The 19,013-nt window shown below is 45.3% G+C and overlaps 2 protein-coding genes across 4 annotated transcripts; one reads left to right on the top strand and one right to left on the bottom strand.

Annotated features, from left to right (window-relative positions):
- Positions 1–333: 333 nt before the first annotated feature.
- LOC307231761 (protein C19orf12 homolog) lies at positions 334–2,356 on the bottom strand. 2 transcript variants are annotated; one of them, XM_080002573.1, is made up of 3 exons: positions 1,896–2,356; positions 1,265–1,445; positions 334–1,172 (listed from the first exon to the last, which is right to left on the bottom strand). In XM_080002573.1, the coding sequence occupies exons 1-3, from the start codon at positions 1,899–1,901 to the stop codon at positions 907–909; spliced, it is 453 nt and encodes a 150-aa protein (XP_079858699.1). In that variant the 5' UTR covers positions 1,902–2,356; the 3' UTR covers positions 334–906. The 2 variants fall into 2 exon arrangements, with proteins under 2 accessions (XP_079858699.1, XP_079858700.1); XM_080002574.1 differs by having other exon boundaries at positions 1,265–1,425.
- Positions 2,357–2,859: 503 nt separating this feature from the next.
- On the top strand, positions 2,860–18,231 carry uri1 (URI1 prefoldin like chaperone). Of its 2 annotated transcripts, none has more exons than XM_080003075.1 (11): positions 2,860–3,186; positions 4,258–4,292; positions 5,324–5,402; positions 5,607–5,742; positions 7,523–7,614; positions 9,124–9,187; positions 9,314–9,506; positions 12,832–13,087; positions 13,237–13,388; positions 16,342–16,585; positions 17,224–18,231. In XM_080003075.1, the coding sequence occupies exons 1-11, from the start codon at positions 3,118–3,120 to the stop codon at positions 17,410–17,412; spliced, it is 1,509 nt and encodes a 502-aa protein (XP_079859201.1). In that variant the 5' UTR covers positions 2,860–3,117; the 3' UTR covers positions 17,413–18,231. The 2 variants fall into 2 exon arrangements, with proteins under 2 accessions (XP_079859201.1, XP_079859202.1); XM_080003076.1 differs by lacking the exon at positions 2,860–3,186 and adding an exon at positions 3,829–3,957.
- The last annotated feature ends 782 nt before the right edge of the window (positions 18,232–19,013 follow it).

Below are 19,013 nucleotides of genomic sequence, written 5' to 3'. Positions count from 1 at the left end.
TCTCATCACAACATTCATAGTAAATTATACATAAGAGGATCTATCACAATATCAGCAATTATTAATATGCAATACATCAGGGTTTATATTATAAAATAAATACACTACAAAACAATACACAAATTTTGTAAAAAAATGGTAATATCTCACTGATTACCATGACATTGTGTCAAGATATGGCATTTTAATTTAACTATGTTTACCTAAATAACCAGAAGGTTTTTAAGGGTATCAATATAACTAACAAACACATTTCCTGAGGAAAAAAATAGTACACTATTATAATATGTACTTTCGAATAGTACCTGACCCTGGAAAAAATGACAGTAAACATCAGTTTTAACCTTTTATTCGTTTAAAATGTATTGATTTTTCAGACTTCGGGTTAGCTCAATGATGGCCGTACTGTCACTGCACACAAATGCTGGTAAAATCACTGTTATCAGTAAAATGTCGATTACCCCCATGGATGGAATTCACACCAACTGACATATACAAAGGGAGGATCCCTTAAGCCTGTTAATTAGCTACACCCATTAAAGAAAACCATATTATACCTTCATTGCATTCCACATATCAGTCCTTACTTCAAAGTAACGAGAATCATTAAAAAGGGTTTGATTCTCTCAATTTTCTTCAATGAATAAATTATTCTACTGTCACAACAAGGGCTGGGATTGTGTATTGCGTTCACATTTTATATTACAAACTCATAAATGACAATTCTAAATAAATTTTAAAAACTGCTTCATCGCGTATGAATCCACATGGCTCCAAATTGCCAAGTCTGTCAAACCGACCATTGTCCCACCTTAAATCCGCCTCGACTGAACGCCGAGCACAAAGACACTGTGGCTCCACAAAAGCTCATTCGCCGAGACAGACATCAGAAGCTCTTGCCAGATTTCAGTCCTTATAATGCACCTCGGCTTGAAGTTCCCGTGTGATGTAACCCAGAAGGGCGCCCGTGAGCTGCTGCTTCAGGGTGGAGTTTCCCATCACCAGAGCGGTCAGCTGGGCCAAGTCAGTCCACTGGATGTTGTCTAGGACAGCCATGATGTCCGCATAAAGTTTCTGCTGCTGCTGGGGGGACAGCTCCATGATGATCTGGGGCAGAGGTTGGAACTGTCCGCTCGTCATCCAGCAGCCCAGGAGACCTCCCACAGCACCACCTACGATGGGAAACATTGTTGACACTTTAATAACAACGCCGAACACGTAACCAGAAAGTCATCCCGGAGGTTGTCTCTAATGATCTTCGTACCCACTGCGATGCCAAGGGGCCCGCCGACCAGGCCGCCGGCGAAGGCGAGTCCCCCCGCGGCCGCTGCTCCCTTCCCAGAGCCCGTCACCGTGGTCTTCACTTGCTGATTGGCAGATAGCTCACAACAGAGCTTCATGACATCGTCAATTCGGGGAGCCATTCTGTGATTCCCGGAGACAAGCTATTCAGATAAAACATGATCGATCTGGGCCACTGAAATAGCTGAATGATATGATTAGATAGATAGATAGATAGATAGATAGATAGATAGATAGATAGATTGTTCAATAGATAGATAGATAAATAGATAGATAGATAGATAGATAGATAGATAGAAAGATAGATAGATTATAAGGCATATAAAAATAGGAAAAATAAATGGCAGTATGCAATAAACTGCAAGTGCAAGTAAAATACATCTTTCTTTGTTAATAACGATTATAATAATAATTATAATGGAATAATAACAATGCCAATAATAATTAAATTATTAATGATAAATGCTAACGGGACACACACACATAATAATGGCATTGATCATAATAATTATGAATCTTGAGAATAACTGTTTATTTTTATTTTTTTTTCGTCTCGTTGAAGACAACAGCTACTGTTGTATCCACACACATACCTCCATTGACAGCTCGAACGAGCAGAGTCAGCAGATGACACAGCGTTGACCGCTCGCTCCGGCGAGTCCAACTCCAGACACGTGTGAACAGAAGGATATGGTCGACGCGCCGCACTTACTGCGTTGGGGGTTGCACCGCGTACAGTCACGTACAGTCACCGCGTACTGTTCGCTTTCGTCGTTTCACCACGAGCGTCGGAAATCCGCGTGTTTACACGAATCATCTCTGATTTCTGAGCTCGGCCTGTCGCAGTGCATGACGGGACAGTGTGGCATCGCCAGCCAATCGAGTGCCGAGGACCAGCAACCGAGTTCTGGAGCAGCGATATTAAATATGAATGTCATACATGAAACAATAATCGAAAACATTTACGCAATAAAAAAAAACAACATATAGTTACACGACATTACATTTCATTTAGCAGACGCTTTTATCCAAAGCGACTTAGAGTTACACCGTTATACCGTTATACCGTTATAGTTGACTTCATGTTTTTGCACGCAAACGCCACCAGTATCCACCGATAACTGATGAACTGTGGCTATTACCTTGACTCGAACGAAACGACGATTTTCACTCAATAATTTCAACAGAGGCGACGTCTTAGGGCAGGGCTCAGAAAAGCAAACGCTGTTTCCCTGTGCCGAGAGACGCTGAACGGATCCATGTGTTTGCCAACAGTAAGATACAACAACAACAACAACAACAACAACAACAACAAAAATGACTGTCAAAACACAGCGTCTGCACTAAATACAAGTTCAGAGTGAGGACGTCTTTCAATAAACTGCTTCCGATCGCAACACCGTAAAGGCTTTTGCGGTGTGTTTACGCCCCCTCCCACACACACACACACACACACACACACACACGCACGCCCACACACCCACACACACACACTTTATTTTACCCAGAGTGCACCGGGGGACTGGCAGACCACGGACACGGCGCAGGAATCAGCGACGACCGCCTGAAGAATATTTTTTCTACCATTTATTCCGCGGATATTTTTTTTTCGAGAACATGTGGAACTATCCCGACACGAGAGGGTGAAATGCCACCGAAGCCGCGGATAACTCGCACCGCCCCGTGGACGCACACGACGAGGACGGGCCTCAGGAAGAGCTGCGGCTGCGTTCATAAACACTTGTTCAGGACTCACCGGCCCTGAGCTCGGTTCGCGACGGCCCCTCGCGTTCGGTTCACGCACATGGGACGACAATGGCGGAGAAAAGCGGCAGCAAGGGTTCGGATGCTGGGGTTGGCAGGCTCCGGGAGGAGCAGCACAAGGTAAACGAGCGCCGTGGACGCGGCGCCCCGGCAGCGGGGTTGACGTGCCGCGCACGTTTCGGTTTTAACTTGGAACCGTCTCTGCGCCGTGCTGCAAACCGTGGCCGTTCCTCGGAGTCGACTTCCTTCTCAGTCACATGTTCCGTCCATAGTTACCTAACTGTGGGTCTCCCCGAACGTGTGACCGAAGGGATCCCATAAACGAGTGCATATCATTATTATTTTTATTATTATTATTATTATGATTAGGTTGCCAGGAGGTCCAACGTGTTGTGAATGCACGCGTAGCACTCCCCCTGCCCAAGCTCTTATCACAACACACACTGCGTACATGCCCGCATGTACGAGGGTTTCTTTTGACCCTACTGTCTTTCCGTCGTCCAGACCCCAAGCCACGTGACGGGGCTGCTTGACGCGCAGGTTTGAATTGACCGGAGAGGAGCGATGGACACGCCCCTCAAGCCAAGGTCGATGTCGTTTTTGTTAAAATGCCATGTGAGATATACTGCGTGTGTACCTCACTCTCTGGCTACCTGGTCGTTTCACCTATCACTATACAGAGTGTGTGTGTGTGTGTGTGTGTGTGTGCGTGTGTGTGTGTGTGTGTGTGTGTGTGTGTGTGTGTGTGTGTGTGTGTGTGTCGAAAGTTGTGACCGAATCCCACAGCCTCGATAGCAAACAATGTCTTCGAGGAATCCCCAACCTTGACGCCGGCGTGTGTTGTGTTCTAGGTTGTCTGCCGCAGGGCCGTTCGGCTCCACGCTTGAAACGGTGTGGATGCTGTGCACTAACGCCCACGATTTGTAATCTTGTGCAATTGTAACCGTACCGTTGTGTCATGTTGTCTTGAGCTGCCTTTGTACAAGCCGTATGTCATTGTGATTGTTTAATTGTTTGAGAAAGTCAAAGGGAGGTTATTATGATTTGAGACTTAAGCCATTATTGGAGGACTTTTGCTTATTTCCCCGCTTACTTATCCTTCTTCAAAGTGTAAGGGTTACCCCCGGGACCTAGTCGATTGGTACTTTGTGAATGTGAGTTATTTTTCATACTCATTTGCCCCGTCAACAGGTGGTAACAGACTTTGAAGGTCAGATTCAACACTGGTGAGTCTTTTGCACTTATCACACTAATATATACAAATAACAATAACTATCTGAACTAATGAGACTCAAGTCGAGAAAGGGATGAGAAGTGGAGATAATAAGAAAATGTATATCATATGTACACGTATCAACAGCAGGGTTAGCATGGATTTGCATTATGCTAACTAGTGATGGTCAGCCCAATGTGGGCAATTAGCAGCTACGCTAAAGTAAGTACAGTTATAGCAATAATCATAGTATGGATAAATACTTTAGTCATCCCTGGAGGGAAATTACAATGTCTCATCAGCTCACATCAGAACAAAAGGCAAAGTAATAATGAAATATATTATATATTGAAAATATACTAATAATAAACCGAACACAATAAAAAAAGAAGAACATGGCAATTTACACTAGGCCCAATGATAGAGAGAAAATATAACCCAAAAATAAGTCATAAAATATAGCAGTCATGAATATAATTGTATACAATAACTTATGAAATAAACAATGAAGCTGGGAGACGAACTTCAGATAGAAATGGTGATATGGTACAATATATAACATATCTATAATATAATCAAGAGCATACTATTCATAATGATTAATATTGCATGATGGTATTAAAATGACCAAAGTATAATATATAGTAGTACAGTATGATATTACCATGATATAAATAGTATAATGAAATGGTGAGATGGTAATGCTATAGGATATTATAATATAAATGTCCATGGGCAATAAATAATTCAGTGTAAAGTATTATAGTGTCCAGAGAAATTATAATCCAGGTTAAGACGGTATTATAAGCAACACATCTAATTGAGTAACACCTTTAAGTTGTCAGGGGAGTGATACACCCTTCACCTCTCCGATACACACGTTCCTTTCCTGTGTTTTTTTTTGTTTGTTTTTTTCTCCATCCTCCAAAAGAATAACAACCCAAGACTTTCCAGATTAGACAAAATGGCTTCAGAACAGAGGTGTGTGCCAGTGCTGAGGTGATTGTGTTTGCCTGGCGGAAAAAACATTCAAATATTTTGCAGGAAAAAGGTGTCGGGGGACTATGAAGCCCTGGATGACCGCCTCCATACTCTCCCCGATCAACTGTCTTATGATATCATGGTAAGCCACATACCATTTTGATTCCGTAGTTTTTAGAAACATGCTTTAAATCGGAACTTCCATCACCACCACCGAATAGTTTTTGTTGTTGTCGCCGGATCCAGTAGTTTTCTCTTTCCACCCAAATCCATATCAATACCCTTCCATCAGTTTTATTTTAGTGACTTCTCTTCCATTCCCCTGTTTTATTATCCACCGTCACAGGTGCCATTTGGCCCTTTGGCTTTCATGCCTGGTAAACTGGTCCACACCAACGAAGTAACTGTGTTGCTGGGCGACAACTGGTTTGCCAAATGCTCCGCTAAGCAGGCGCAGAAGATCGTCGACCATAGGAGGAAATGTGAGTTATATTTGGGAGTATTTAGTTATTAGTTGATCATTGTTAAGTCTGTTTGCATCATCTCTGGTAGCCTTGGGAAGATTTATGATTAAATTGTCGATGGGCAATCGACTCCATTGATTGTTTTTATTTTTTGTATTGTTATTATTTTTTTCATCCGCCAGGAAAAATCAGAGCATTGGAATGGTATAAGTGCAGTTTACCATGTTCTGAAACTGGAGCAGTGGGAGAGAGGGGGCGTATGCGCTCCTCCTTTTAGCTCGGAGCTGTCGAGTAACCACTAGTGATTGATCTGACTTCCCCGCTCTACAGTCCCATGCAGAGATTTTAAAAGTGGCAGGTGCTCCGAAAAAAAGAAAAGGCACATGACCAACCCCTCCCTCCGCTCCGGTTCCAGGCATTTTGGCGCTCTGGGCAGATGGAGCAGCACGGCGGAGTGCAGATCATGGGCGCCTGATGGACGCCCGTGATCTGCGTTCCGCGCTCCCATTCCAAAAAAACCTGTGCATCTCCTCTGTCGGAACAGTGGAGATGCACGTGTCCACATTGCTTTTGGTGGCTGTTGGACTTAATTATTAAAAACTGGATGTTTTTGTGTAAATAATTTACATGTAAATAATAAATCCTGCGCTTCTGGAACAGGGAGACCTCATTTGCCACATTACATTACTTTCTATGCTTCCGTTCCCCCAAATAAAATGGTACATTGGGGATCACTGCCCCCCAGCGATCAGTGATTGGAAATTTGCACGATCGCCCAAACCTAATCCCGCCAGCCTCCTTTCCACAAACAATACAGGGTTTCGTTTGAAAGGCTACATGATATTGCGTCCAGCAGAGGGCGCTGCCGTCTCAACTTTCGATAGCTTTTTACATTTATTTTAATTTTTTTGCCACATTTCAATTGAACTTTAAAAAAACCTTTAAATGGCAAAACGGACACGGTGAAACTTGCCATATGTTTTGCACAGATCAAATCATATGTTTGAACAGCTGTGATGTTGTGTTAGATCACAATGGAACACTCTACATGGAAATGTATTAACTTTCAATTTGGACATTGCAAGGAAAGAGTGGTCTGACTCAGGATTTGCCGCATTGAAAATAATGGTACATATAACTGTAGGCATTAATTGGATGGATTGGTACAGAAACTCTGATATTAAGTAGTGGCCTGTTTGTACGACACTCCTGCTTTGCCATAATTAAAAATGATTAAAAAGAAAGGTATTTCATCCAGCAGAGTCTGCCTCTGGCACTCGTTTCTCGGCTCAAAAATCATATATATATATATATATATAGTCGAAGAGGCTGTCGTAGCGATCTCTGATGTGAACATTATTAGAGTGTTTAGCCAAGCAGAAATGTTCTGCCTCCCTCCTTTTCCTCCTTCTCCTCTCCTCTGACCCTGCCCATCCCGCTATTAAAAGCTAAGTGCTGTAATACAAACATGGCCGGCTGAGATGTGTCACCCAGCGGCCCGACTTGTCAGGCCTTCCGCGTTTGACCTTTCTCCGCTCTTCAGTCGTCGCACCGACTGGAGGGGGCTCGCCGTCACCATGGAGACGGCGGGGGGCGCCGGGGCCTTCGCTGCCATTAGCGAAGAGGGCTTAATGGTGACGATTTAATGATCCAGTCTTCGGACGCGGGGAGGAGGATAACAACGGTGTTCATTGTGTTTCTTAGTCAAGAAGTTTGAGACGTCACCCCCTTGTACTAAAACGTAGTTTTGTCAATTTCAGCTGTTAAATGACACCTTTTTGTTGCTGCTGTTTTACAGATGTGAAGTGTGAACTTGATGGCTTGCTCAAGCTGAGGAAAAACTTCGAAGCCAAGGTCGACTTCACGAAGGGACTGGAGAACCTCTCGGCAGTACGTTGGTGTTGCTCGGCGTTCTTGCACATTAGACATGCATTACATTATGTCATTTGGCTTTTGTCCAAAGCGACTTACAATAAGTACATTTGTCACAGTATCAAACAAACTGTATGTCTCAACCAGCTCAACATTCTCTCGAAACAAGCAGTACTAGTAGTTAGTTTGATTACTTTACAATTTTTTAAACTAAATTATGTTAAACAATAAAGGGGGGGGGTGCTCATGAGGTAGACAGGTCAGTGCAAGTAGGGTCTGAAGCGATGGGTCTTGAGTCTGCGGCGGAAGATTGGGGGTGATTCAACTGTTCTGACACATGCGGGGAGCTTGTTCCACCATGAAGCGCCAGGGATCAGAAGCAGAGCAGAGATGGGAAGCCAGTGAAGTGATGGAAGGATGGGAGGGACATGAGCAAATATTAGTTAGTTGAACACTAGACAGGCTGCTGGTCTGATGGAACAGGCGGGTAGTCAGGCCAGAAGAGCGTTGCACTATGGCCGTGTTCATTTGGATGTTGTCGAGGGGGAAACCTGCAGGAGCCAGTTATGGCAGCGATGTGGGCGGAGGAGGAGAGCTGGTTGTCCAGAATCCAAGGCTCTTGGCAGTCTGAGATGGAGATCCTTTGGTGTTCTTGATGGTAATGGAGAGGTCTGTGAGAGGGCAGGCCTTCCCAGGAAGAAGGGGGAGCTCCATCTTGTCAAGGTTGTCATGGTGCACAGACATCCATGGGTTAATGTCTTGAAGACATGCAGAGATGAGGAAAGGGAAAGGAGCGATAGAGTTGAGTGTCATCAGCAGAGCAGTGCTAGGAGAAGCCATCGGAGGAGATCACGTCACCAAGGGGTTTAGTATACAAGGAGAACAGTAGAGGCCCCAGGACCGGGGCCTGAGGGACTCCGGTGTTTAGGGTGCAAGGTTTGGATAGGGATTCTCTCCATGAAACCTGGTATGAGCAATCGGCCGAGTACGATGTCATCCAGATGGACGCAGATCCTTCCCAAGTTCAGAGAGGATGGAGATGGTGGTGGTAGTGGTGGTGGTAAACTGGGTCTCAAGCAACAGACAGATCCAGGAGAATCAGGACAGACGAGGGGTGAAGTTTGGTAGTGTGGAGAGTCTCCATGACAGCAAGGAGGGCGGTCTGGGTGGAGCGGGAAGTCTTGAAGCAGGATTGAAGCGGGTCGAGGAGGTCGTTCAGAAAGAGGAAGGGAGAGTCGATTGGAGACGGCTCGCTTGAAGGTCTTGGATAGAAAAAAGAGGTACGACACAGATCTGTAGTTCTGGACAGCAACTAGGTCGAGGGTCGGTTTCTTGAGTAGAAACTTGACTCTGGAAGACTTCAGGGCAGTAGGGACAGCCCGGGAGGAGTTGATGGCCCAAGTGAGGAAGGGCAGGATGTCCAGAAAGATGGTTTGGAGGAGCGGGGGTCGGATCCCGGAGGCGGGCAGTGGGTCAGGTCAACATATTGTGTGACGTGTGGAGACTAAAACTCGGTCTCTTCCTCAGAGTAAAGGAAACTACGTAGACATCAGAGAGGAGGTCACCAGCAACGATGCCTTTGTCATCAAAGGTAATTCCGCATTGGGTGCTCCTATCAAAAGAAACCTCATATTTTAACCCATTACAGTCCAAGTCGGACACTCAAGTCCAAGCTGATTCACCCCCCCGTCCTCTTTCTCCTGGGTTGCTCTGACAGGAAAGCACAGGGTCGCCCACAAACCCCACTCCGAGCCCAAGCTGGATGCCGTTCTGCATCTGGAAGAGGAGGAGGAGCAGCAGCAGGAGGAGGAGGACGGCGGGAGCAGAAAAGGAATACTGTCCGAGGAGGAACTCTGGGCCCGGCTGGATGAGCTGGAGAAGCTAGAGGAGCAGCAGGACGAGCAGGACAGGTACTCACACATCCTCTCTAAAATCTAGACAAACGATAATTAGGGTTCTTACCAGGCCCTTGAGGTCTTTTGAAGTGCTTGAATTTCATACTCAGAAATTTGAGTACCCCGATACCTTGAAAATAGCCCTTTTTAATGCTGAAGTGCTTGAAAATTCCTTGAAAAAAAAAACCCGCTGTCATTGAAAACCTGTGATATTGCCCTTGGTTTTGTTATTCAAATCGTAATAAAACATTTCCTGAATAGTTTATACAACAGATGATGCCATGGAAATGTAGATTCAATCCAGAATGGTTGACCATTGATACTTTTATAATCATAGTTGACAATGGTTAATAAATAGTGTGTGTGTGTGTGTGTGTGTGTTCAAGATTCAAGATTCAAGATTTTTATTTGTCACATACATATACATACTTCCATACATATATGCAGTGAAATGTAATGCAACGCACCCGGTGATAGCACACAAGAAGTCCTAGGAAAAAGTACTAAAATAAAATAAAATAAAAAGTAGAAAATTACTTTCTAATAGACCGACTAACTGACTCCTAAAACGTAATACAGTAAGTGGAATACTTATAGAATAAGATAAAAAATATATAGAATAAAATACAATAAAAAATAAATTGAAATAAAATGGAATAGGTTGAAGGAATATGGCTATGTATATACAGATATGTGCATTTAAAGTGGCATGTGAATGTGAATAGTGTGAGGTAGTGTTTGGGATAATACAGCACAGTATACAACAGTACGGCGCAGCAATACGGCATCACGAACAACCCTGAACAGTGATACAGTATGCGGTACAGTATGCTACATACAGTACAGTAGGTAGTGGAGCCTAGTGCATGGCTCAGTTAGGACCCCTGGTGAGGTCAGCATTGACAGTTCTTATGGCTTGCGGGAAAAAACTCCGTCTCAGTCTCTCTGTTCTCGCTGCGTGACTGCGGAGGCGCTTGCCTGACAGCAGCAGCTGAAACAGTCCGTTGTTGGGGTGATGAGGATCCTTCATGATCCTACGGGCTCTGCTACTACACCTCCTGGTGTATAACTCCTGCAAGGGGGGGAGGGTAGTTCCAGTGGTACGTTCAGCTGAACGCACCACCCTCTGCAGGGCCCGCCTGTCCTGGGCAGTACAGTTCCCAAACCAGGCAGTGATGTTGCCTGTCAGGATGCTCTCCACTGCTCCACAGTAGAAGGACTTGAGGATCCTCACCGAGACCCGGAATTTCCTCAGCTGCCTGAGGTGGTAGAGACGCTGCTTCGCCTTTCTCACCAGAGTGTCTGTGTGAACAGTCCATGTTAAGTCCTCAGTGATGTGGACTCCCAGATATCTGAAGCTGCTCACCCTATCGACAGAAGTCCCATTAATCCACAACGGCGCGTGCGTCCTCGATTGTGATCCACGCCTAAAGTCCACAATCAGCTCCTTGGTTTTGCTGACGTTCAGGTGGAGGCTGTTGTCCTGGCACCAGAGTGACAGGTCAGCCACCTCCTCGCGGTAGGCCTTCTCATCGCAGTCGGTGATCAGGCCCACGACCACGGTGTCGTCAGCAAACTTGATGATGGTGTTGGAGCTGGACCTGGCCACACAGTCATGTGTGTACAGGGAGTACAGTAGGGGGCTGAGGACGCAGCCCTGGGGGGATCCTGTATTCAGGGTGAGGGAGCTTGACATGTACTTCCCCACCTTGACCACCTGGGGGCGGCCTGTGAGGAAGTCCAGGATCCAGGTGCACAGCGGACCATTCAATCCTAGCTCCAACAACTTGACAGCCAGTCTGGTGGGGACGATGGTGTTGAAAGCTGAACTATAATCAATGAACAGCATTCTCACATAGGCCCCCTTCTGGCCATCCAGGTGCGTGAGCGTGGTGTGCAGTACCTGAGAGACCGCGTCATCCGTGGATCTGTTCTGCCGGTACGCGAACTGCAACGGGTCCAAGGTGCGGGGGAGGGAGGCGCAGATGTAATCCTTAATCAGCCTCTCGAAACACTTCATGACCACCGAGGTGAGGGCCACCGGACGGTAGTCATTCAGGCAGGTTGGAGAGGCGATCTTCGGGACAGGAACGACGGTGGACCTCTTGAAGCAGGATGGGACCACTGATTCAGCCAGGGAGATGTTGAATATTGTGGTGAACACCGGAGCTAGCTGGTTAGCACAGGTCTTCAGTACTCGTCCAGATATGCCATCTGGACCCGCAGCTTTCCTGGTGTTCACCCGCATCAAAGCCCTCCTGACCTCGTGCACGGACACTGAGAGTGCGCGCTCATCCCCAGCGGTGTAACTCCAATTAGCCGGCGAGCTAGCGGTGCTGCTGCCAGACTCGAACCGCGCATAAAAGGAGTTCAGTTGGTTGGCCAGGGAGGCGTCCGCACTCGTGGCTGGGGAGGAGCTGCTCTTGTAGTTTGTTATTGTTCGCAGCCCCTGCCACAAGCGTCTTGTGTCCCCCCGCTCCATCTGCAGCTCCACGGTGTCTCTGTACGTCCGTTTAGCGTCCCTCACCGCCCTCCGCAGATTGTACGACGCCGCTTTGTAGTTGTCCATGTTACCAGATACAAGTCCGTCGTTGTAAGCGGCCGTGCGCGCATTCAGAGCGCAGCGGATGGATTTATCAACCCATGGCTTCTGGTTTGGTAATATCCGAACTTTCACCGTGGGAACGATTTCATCCGCGAGCGTAGCCACAAAACTCACTACAACCTCCGTAAACTCGCTGACGTCACTTGAACTCGCTCGGAACATGTCCCAGTCTACGTCAGTCAGAGCGTCCTGAAGCGCAGCCTCTGATTGGTCCGTCCACCGCTTCACTTCCCTCGTCATCACCAGATCCCGCGCGATCAGAGGCCTGTAAACAGGAAGCAGCGAGATCGCGGCGTGATCTGATTTCCCGAAAGCAGGAAGCGACACGGGCTTGTATCCGTTCTTGTAAGGAGTGTAACAATGGTCCAGAGTTCTGTCTCCCCTGGTGGCACACGTCATGTGTTGGTGGAAATTAGGCAGAACTTTTTTCAGGTTGGCCCTGCTAAAGTCCCCAGTCACCACCACAGCCGTGTGTGTGTGTGTGTGTGTGTGTGTGTGTGTGTGTGTGTGTGTGTGTGTGTGTGTGTGTGTGTGTGTGTGTGTGTGTGTGTGTGTGTGTGTGTGTGTGTGTGTGTGTGTGTGTGTGTGTGTGTGTGTGTGTGTGTGTGTGTGTGTGCGTGCGTGCAAGATCACTTTGAAAATTGATTATTTGTTTTGCCTGAATATCGAAAAAAATGATTTTGTAATGCCAGAACCAAGCATGTGTTAAACCGTTCCGTTTGGTTCGTCCCTCAGACTGTCGGACGCTACCGACACCAACGGCGACGACACTTCATCCTCCTCTTCCTCCTCCGAGGAGGAGAAGGAGCAGGACACCACACGGCCGCAGAACAGGGTCAGGCCGGAGCCGAGCTGGTCTCCCACACCCAGCGGCTGCCGAGTCAACAATCGGGCGATCCCCGAAAAGGAGGAAGGTGACGACGACGATGAAGAAGAAGATGGAAACTGTTTGCCCACCATTTACTTCTCCCACACAGTCGAACCCAAGAAGGTAAAAGTTTTTTGTTGTTGTTTTTTTAGCCATTCTTCCTGTTAGGTTTGCGCTTTTTTTCCCGGTTTCCTTTGCAGCTCTCAGTTACCCTCCTTTCAGCTGACAGCCCCCGTCTCATTCCGACACCTGTTTTCCGCCTTCTCCCGCAGGTGAGAATAAACACGGGCAAGAACACCATGCTGAAGTACAGCGAGCGGAAGGAGCAGAACTCCAAGAGGAAGAAGAAGAACGGCGGCGGCAGCAGTAACGGACACGCTCACCACGAGCTGCACAGGATCACCACGCCGACCGACATTTACCGGTATCTACACATCTGGTCGCAGAATGTATCGAATGAACTATACTCCAAAATCAGATTTGATTTGGTAGGGATGGAAGAGTATCACAAAAGTGTTTGGATTCAATTAGAATTTCCATTTTGAGGTCCTGGTTTGATTTACTGGGTTTGGTCTGTGATTCTTCACACACTGCGATAATAATAATAAATATAGCTGCAGGCAGCAATACACAGGGTCCATTATCAACAACAATTACACATTTTCAAGTTCCAGTGGAATGTAGCATCAGTTTGTGCTGTCACTCCACTTTACATCAGCATTACATCTAAAACAAGTACAATTTTCAGAGTTTCCATCGACCGCAGCATCGGCTCACGTAATGACGCGGTGATGACGCTCTGAATTACTAAAACAAGGATACACTTCCAGATACCGTTCCATTCAAACGGACGAAAGACTGCATGTTCCTCAGAGATATTTCATCAACTTTTTAAACTTTCGGGACTAAAATGAAACGGACTCGATTCGGATCCCATGCAATATGTTTTGGACTGTTTTGACTCCTTCAGTTTGTGAGTTGCGACTGGCTCGAATGCTGCAGGGGGTTAGAGGTGAACAAAATGCATTTATATTTACAAAAAGGCTAAAGTAATTAACATATCAAACGAAGCAGGTAAGACAATGTACACACATACGTGAGGTTACACCGTGAACAGACCTGGGGTCTACCAACTACCAAATTTCTGTGGAACGCAGCATCACTCGCTGCTGTCTCTCGCCTCGACCTGATACAAACTTGGAGCACTTCCTTAACTTTTGATTGTGTGGCCATGATCACACACCTTTTGTAAACACAACTTTTGTGTGTGTTTCAACTTTGTGAAAGCCCCGACAGAGTGATACCCTGCACCTATGTACAAAATAATAATTATAATAGCCTTTATTTGTGTAGCCCCTTTTGTATACGACATGTAACTCAAAGTGCTTTACATTAAAACGCCATCAAATAGTAACAATAAAAGCAAAGCAAACAAGCAAAATGCATTTAATAAAAAAAAGGTAAATATTCTACTCTTTTTGATATTTGGGGGTCATCCATTTACACCATGAAGGGTCACAATCATTCCCCAGCAAACGCTTTCTCTTGAATAACTGCTCTTGAATTCACTTAATTATCAATATTTGACACTACTCTTGTAGTATAAAATACAAAGATTTGTTACCTTTTTTTTTTTTCTTTTTTTTTTTTGGACTGCATTTCACTTCCCAAAAGCCATCATTGAGGTGTACTATGTTGCTCTCCATCAGTTTATTGGCATGGTTAATTCTTCTCTAACAGCCTTGTCTTCTATCGCATTACCGAACAAAACTTTTGTGATAAAATGGGGTCATGGAACATTTTGGCAGGTCAGTGGCAAAAAAATGTTTTTGGTACTACGTTTGTGATGGCAGCAGAAGCGGCAGGAAGTCTGCGGGTCTGTGGTGTTATCACCGTAGCGGTACAAACCTTGCTGCGGCACAGTCGCCAAACTGCTGTTGTATTGTTATTGACTGCCTCCAACATTTAGTGGGTAATGTGTACCACACACACCAGTGATGAAGAAGGGGGGTCTCCAGGTGGTTTTTATTGGCATTTTCAGATACAATTTTGCTTGTTGGCTCCATTATTTTTCCCCGACCCTCCACTCGGTCTCTCTGTGTGGTGGCTGTTGGATTTGAGGTGAAATCTGAAAAACATCACAAAAATCCAATTTTAAGAGACTTAGCAAACATGTGACGTTATATTAAAAAGAGCTTTTCTCCTTTTTGATACAGCAGTCGGGGCCAACATCTACTATCTCATGATATGCAGTTTTTAATGAGGGTAACTGTATATTCTGTAACAATTCAACTGGTTCACTTGTAGAATAACCATACCAGCTAATCTGATTTGATTATTTTCTCTTTGTTTTCGGAACATCCATGAGATTACTTATAACAAAACAACGTTCTGATATAAGTGCAAAAATGGCTTCCTCTCATCAGGCAGCGCTGGAGTTAAAGCCTCATATTCTTTTTTTTTTTTTTCTTTTTTTTTTTTTCCCCGCAAACAACACCTTTTGCAAGTGTCAAGTTTTTCCCCTTATCCCTCATGTCGATTGGCTGTGTTTAACAACCTACAGATTTGGGGATTTTACAGCCTCGCACATTTGTCCTCGGTGCGAAATCACAGCAACATTTGACAATTTGTTTTTAGACTACTGACACCGACTTACGATCTATCTATGGTGTGTTCTGCCCCCACCACATGGCAGGGTAGTGTGCTAAATTAGTTTGTGTTTGTCTTGTCTCAAACTTAGATTTTATTTTGCACTATTATTTATTCATTTTGTGTTTTATGAAATTCAATTTAATTGTATTTATGCCCAATCTGTCCGATTTTAATTTTCTTCAATTGCATTTCTGTAAAGGGGTGTAAACCACAAAATGGTATGTTTTAAATAGTGCTATACAAACAAATATTTACTTACTTAGCTGGGGTACGGCCATCATACCGCTTGTTAGGTTGTCCCTAACGAAGGAGAATTGATTATATGTCAATCTTGACCCTGAATAGAGCTTATTGTGCGTAATCACCAGGTGTCATGACATTTCACTGCATATATGTATGACCGTATGTATATGTATGTGTATGTATGTATGTATGTATGTATGTGAATAACTTCTTGAACCTGAATAACCCCCAGCGAACGTCTGTACTCCGTGTCGGCTGATACTAAAAGGTAACACCTGAATTGTCCCACTGGGATCCATAAAGCGGCATCGTCAGTGGTCCAGGCTAGTTCATAGTGATGCTCTTTTCGGTATTTTAATTCGATACTAAAGAAATCAAGTCAAGGGATGTAGACACTGTATCTAAAGCTGTATATTATAAGTCACAGGATTTGTGTTTCCATACCGCCATTGATGATTGCCCGTTTTGGCATTTCCGTGCAGGCTCTTTGTGGACGTGAGGAACGGGGAGCCCATCCCCCGGAAGTCCATCCTGAAGTCGCGGAGCCGGGAGAACAGCGTGTGCAGCGACACCAGCGAGAGCAGCGCCGCCGACATGGAGGAGCGGCGGCTGGCCTGCCGCAGCCACAGCCACGACGAGGCCACGCACAGCGACACGAGCGACGGCGTCACCGAGGAGAGCGACTGCCCCGCCGTGCCCCTGCCGCACCCCGCCAGCCGCTACCAGGTACAGTGACGGACGTGTTTGCACGGTTCAAAGACTGTGTTGAGGTCTTTAAGGTCCAAAATAGGGCTTTACATTAATATCGTTGGTCTTTCAATGGTTTTGTAGTGTCAAGAAATACCAGATTTTGCAGCCTAGATTCATCCGCAATGATATCATATCAGCTTTTGTCACTATATGAAAGATCTGAAGTCTAATTAGGGCTGGCCGATATTGACTGAATCAAATGTCATAATTTTTTTTAACGAATACCTTGATATCGTGGATTTGGGAACATTTGGAGGGACTATTTATTCTTTAATAAGATATTTACAAACAAGAAGTATATTTTTAACACCTCGAACAGTCTGTAAAGTTCTGAAAATTCCATTGCTGTCACGCAGCCTTTACGACCAGGAAAAGCCATTTAACTCTATATATATATAAAATTTGACACTAACAAGTCTGCAATATTGCGATGCTAACATCAATATAATACTGATATGTTGTCCAGTCCTAATTTGAAAGACCAGAGTTTGGGTGTTTGATCATCATCGTTGAATTGACCGTAGCCCAATGTCATTAAAGTCAGTGAATGTCTTTTAACATGGAATGTAGGATGTTGATGCCTTGGTTGTTCATTTCCGGCCCGTCGTCCTCAGGCCTTCTCGGGCACGGTGGTGGAGAAGGACCCCATGCCTTCCGCGGTTCCTCACCTGACCATTGCTCCGCCGGCCCTGCCGACCATACCGGAGTGGAAGCAGGAGGAGGTGGCCTCCGATGTGGCTCCGCCCCAGGAACCCCCCAAGCGGGTCTCCAAGTTCAAAGCAGCCCGGCTGCAGCAGAAGTGACCGACAGCGAGGATTCGCAAAATGCTCATATTTTTTCCCCCCGTGTCTTGATGAGTTGAACAAAGTAGTATCTCCTTTCGTCACATGCATCATTTCCTCTAAATATTTTACTCTGTTCACATAGGTTGTATTTTTTACTTTTTTTGTTGTTATTTTTTGGACGATACCTTAACTGTTCCATAAGAAACGCTGTAGCCAAAAACCTTTACCTTTAGCGAACCCATCCACACCCCTTCTGTTCATGACTTCTTCTTAGTCACTCTGTTGTTTATGTAGCGTGTCCGCTCCTGCGACGTAGCAGCACGAACACTCGGGTGGGTTGCCCCGAACACGATTAAATCAGCCCGAGTTTTGCAGCTGATCGAGTCAGGGTCGAAATACAGTAAGTAAATTGAAAATAAGGAGCGAGATTGAAAGTTTTTCCTGATCTTTTTTTTTTTTTTTTTTTTAATCTAGAATTGAAGGTTGGTGCAACAGGATTAATCGCCAGACCTCGATTTGAACCAGGTTTGGGTGTAATCCAGGTCTGTGCAGCCCAGCCTGCTCCACCTCGCTTCAGTGTGCGTTTTTGAAGTGGTCGTTCCAAACCATCTTTTCACCTGCCGATCCGCTTTCCTTCCCTGTTGATTCCTGATATCATCAGACGTTCCCTTTCGTCAGCCGATCTAGTTTAGGAAAAAAAGGACAAAACAGATTATTATGCAGGATCGGGTGATAGCACGTGATCATGTGCCGTTTCCTTTACCTACCTATTGAATGTATGTCTGCCTCTGTGACCAGCTTTATATGAGAAAAGAAAAATATTGTTGCTAACTTGGAGCAGGGTGAATAAATGATTTTGTTAACAGTTGTTTCTTTTTGTTTAACACTTGGACATGGATTCTTTTTTTTTTTTTCTTTTTTTTGTCTGGAGTGGATGATTTCGGATCTGGTCCAAGTGAACCCCACGCCGCCGCACCTCCCCTCTTTTGGAGCAGCTTTTGAAGAAGCGAGTGGAAAGGCTATCTTTTCTACTCTGAGTTGTGGGGGTGGGGGCGAGCAGCCTCCCGATAAGCTTCTGAACCTGGTCCTGATGTGACCCCCTCCCTCCTCCCTCCCCCCCACTTCAGGATTACGTCTCCCAATATGAAAATCCAGGTAGCATGAGGCAGATTAGCCGACGCTTAACGTGGTAGCGTTGAATAGTCGAGGCACAAATCTACGGATTTAACGCGGGTTAAGATGTGAAGGGTCCGCGCCGGAGCATGAGCAACGCTTGGGATTTCAAAGACATCTAGAATGTGAACTATGTAATATGCCCAAACACAACAGAAATCTACATTTTAGGGATTAATGGGGGGGGTTCAGAGCTGTAAGATCAAGGATCCAAGTAGGTATTATTGTCCGGACAGGTGCAAGGGCCTAAGAGAGAGTTACTCTTGGCTCCGAATGTCAGGATTCTGGATTAACTTCTACTTAAACCTGCTTATTATACATGCAGCTTCATACACTAATCAAAGAGTCCACTCATTTAAAAATATATATATTTTTGGACATTACATTTACGAGTGCGATCCACTTGCAGCTTGTGCACTTATGTGGCGAGACGTGGCTTCGTGGAT

The sequence above is a fragment of the Zeus faber genome (genome assembly GCF_960531495.2).
Source record: "Zeus faber genome assembly, chromosome: 6".
NCBI lineage: Eukaryota > Metazoa > Chordata > Actinopteri > Zeiformes > Zeidae > Zeus > Zeus faber.
This window is presented reverse-complemented; position numbering and strand designations above follow the sequence as displayed.

What these genes read in the sequence shown, in the direction of transcription:
- uri1 (XM_080003075.1), top strand. Translation starts at nt 3,118, where the DNA reads ATGGCGGAGAAAAGCGGCAGCAAGGGTTCGGATGCTGGGGTTGGCAGG. An exon ending in CGATGCCTTTGTCATCAAAG is followed by an intron (nt 9,188 to 9,313) that starts GTAATTCCGCAT and finishes TTGCTCTGACAG; the next exon opens with GAAAGCACAGGGTCGCCCAC. An exon ending in CAGCAGGACGAGCAGGACAG is followed by an intron (nt 9,507 to 12,831) that starts GTACTCACACAT and finishes TTCGTCCCTCAG; the next exon opens with ACTGTCGGACGCTACCGACA.
- LOC307231761 (XM_080002573.1), bottom strand. An exon ending in GCCCCTTGGCATCGCAGTGG is followed by an intron (nt 1,173 to 1,264) that starts GTACGAAGATCA and finishes TTCCCATCGTAG; the next exon opens with GTGGTGCTGTGGGAGGTCTC.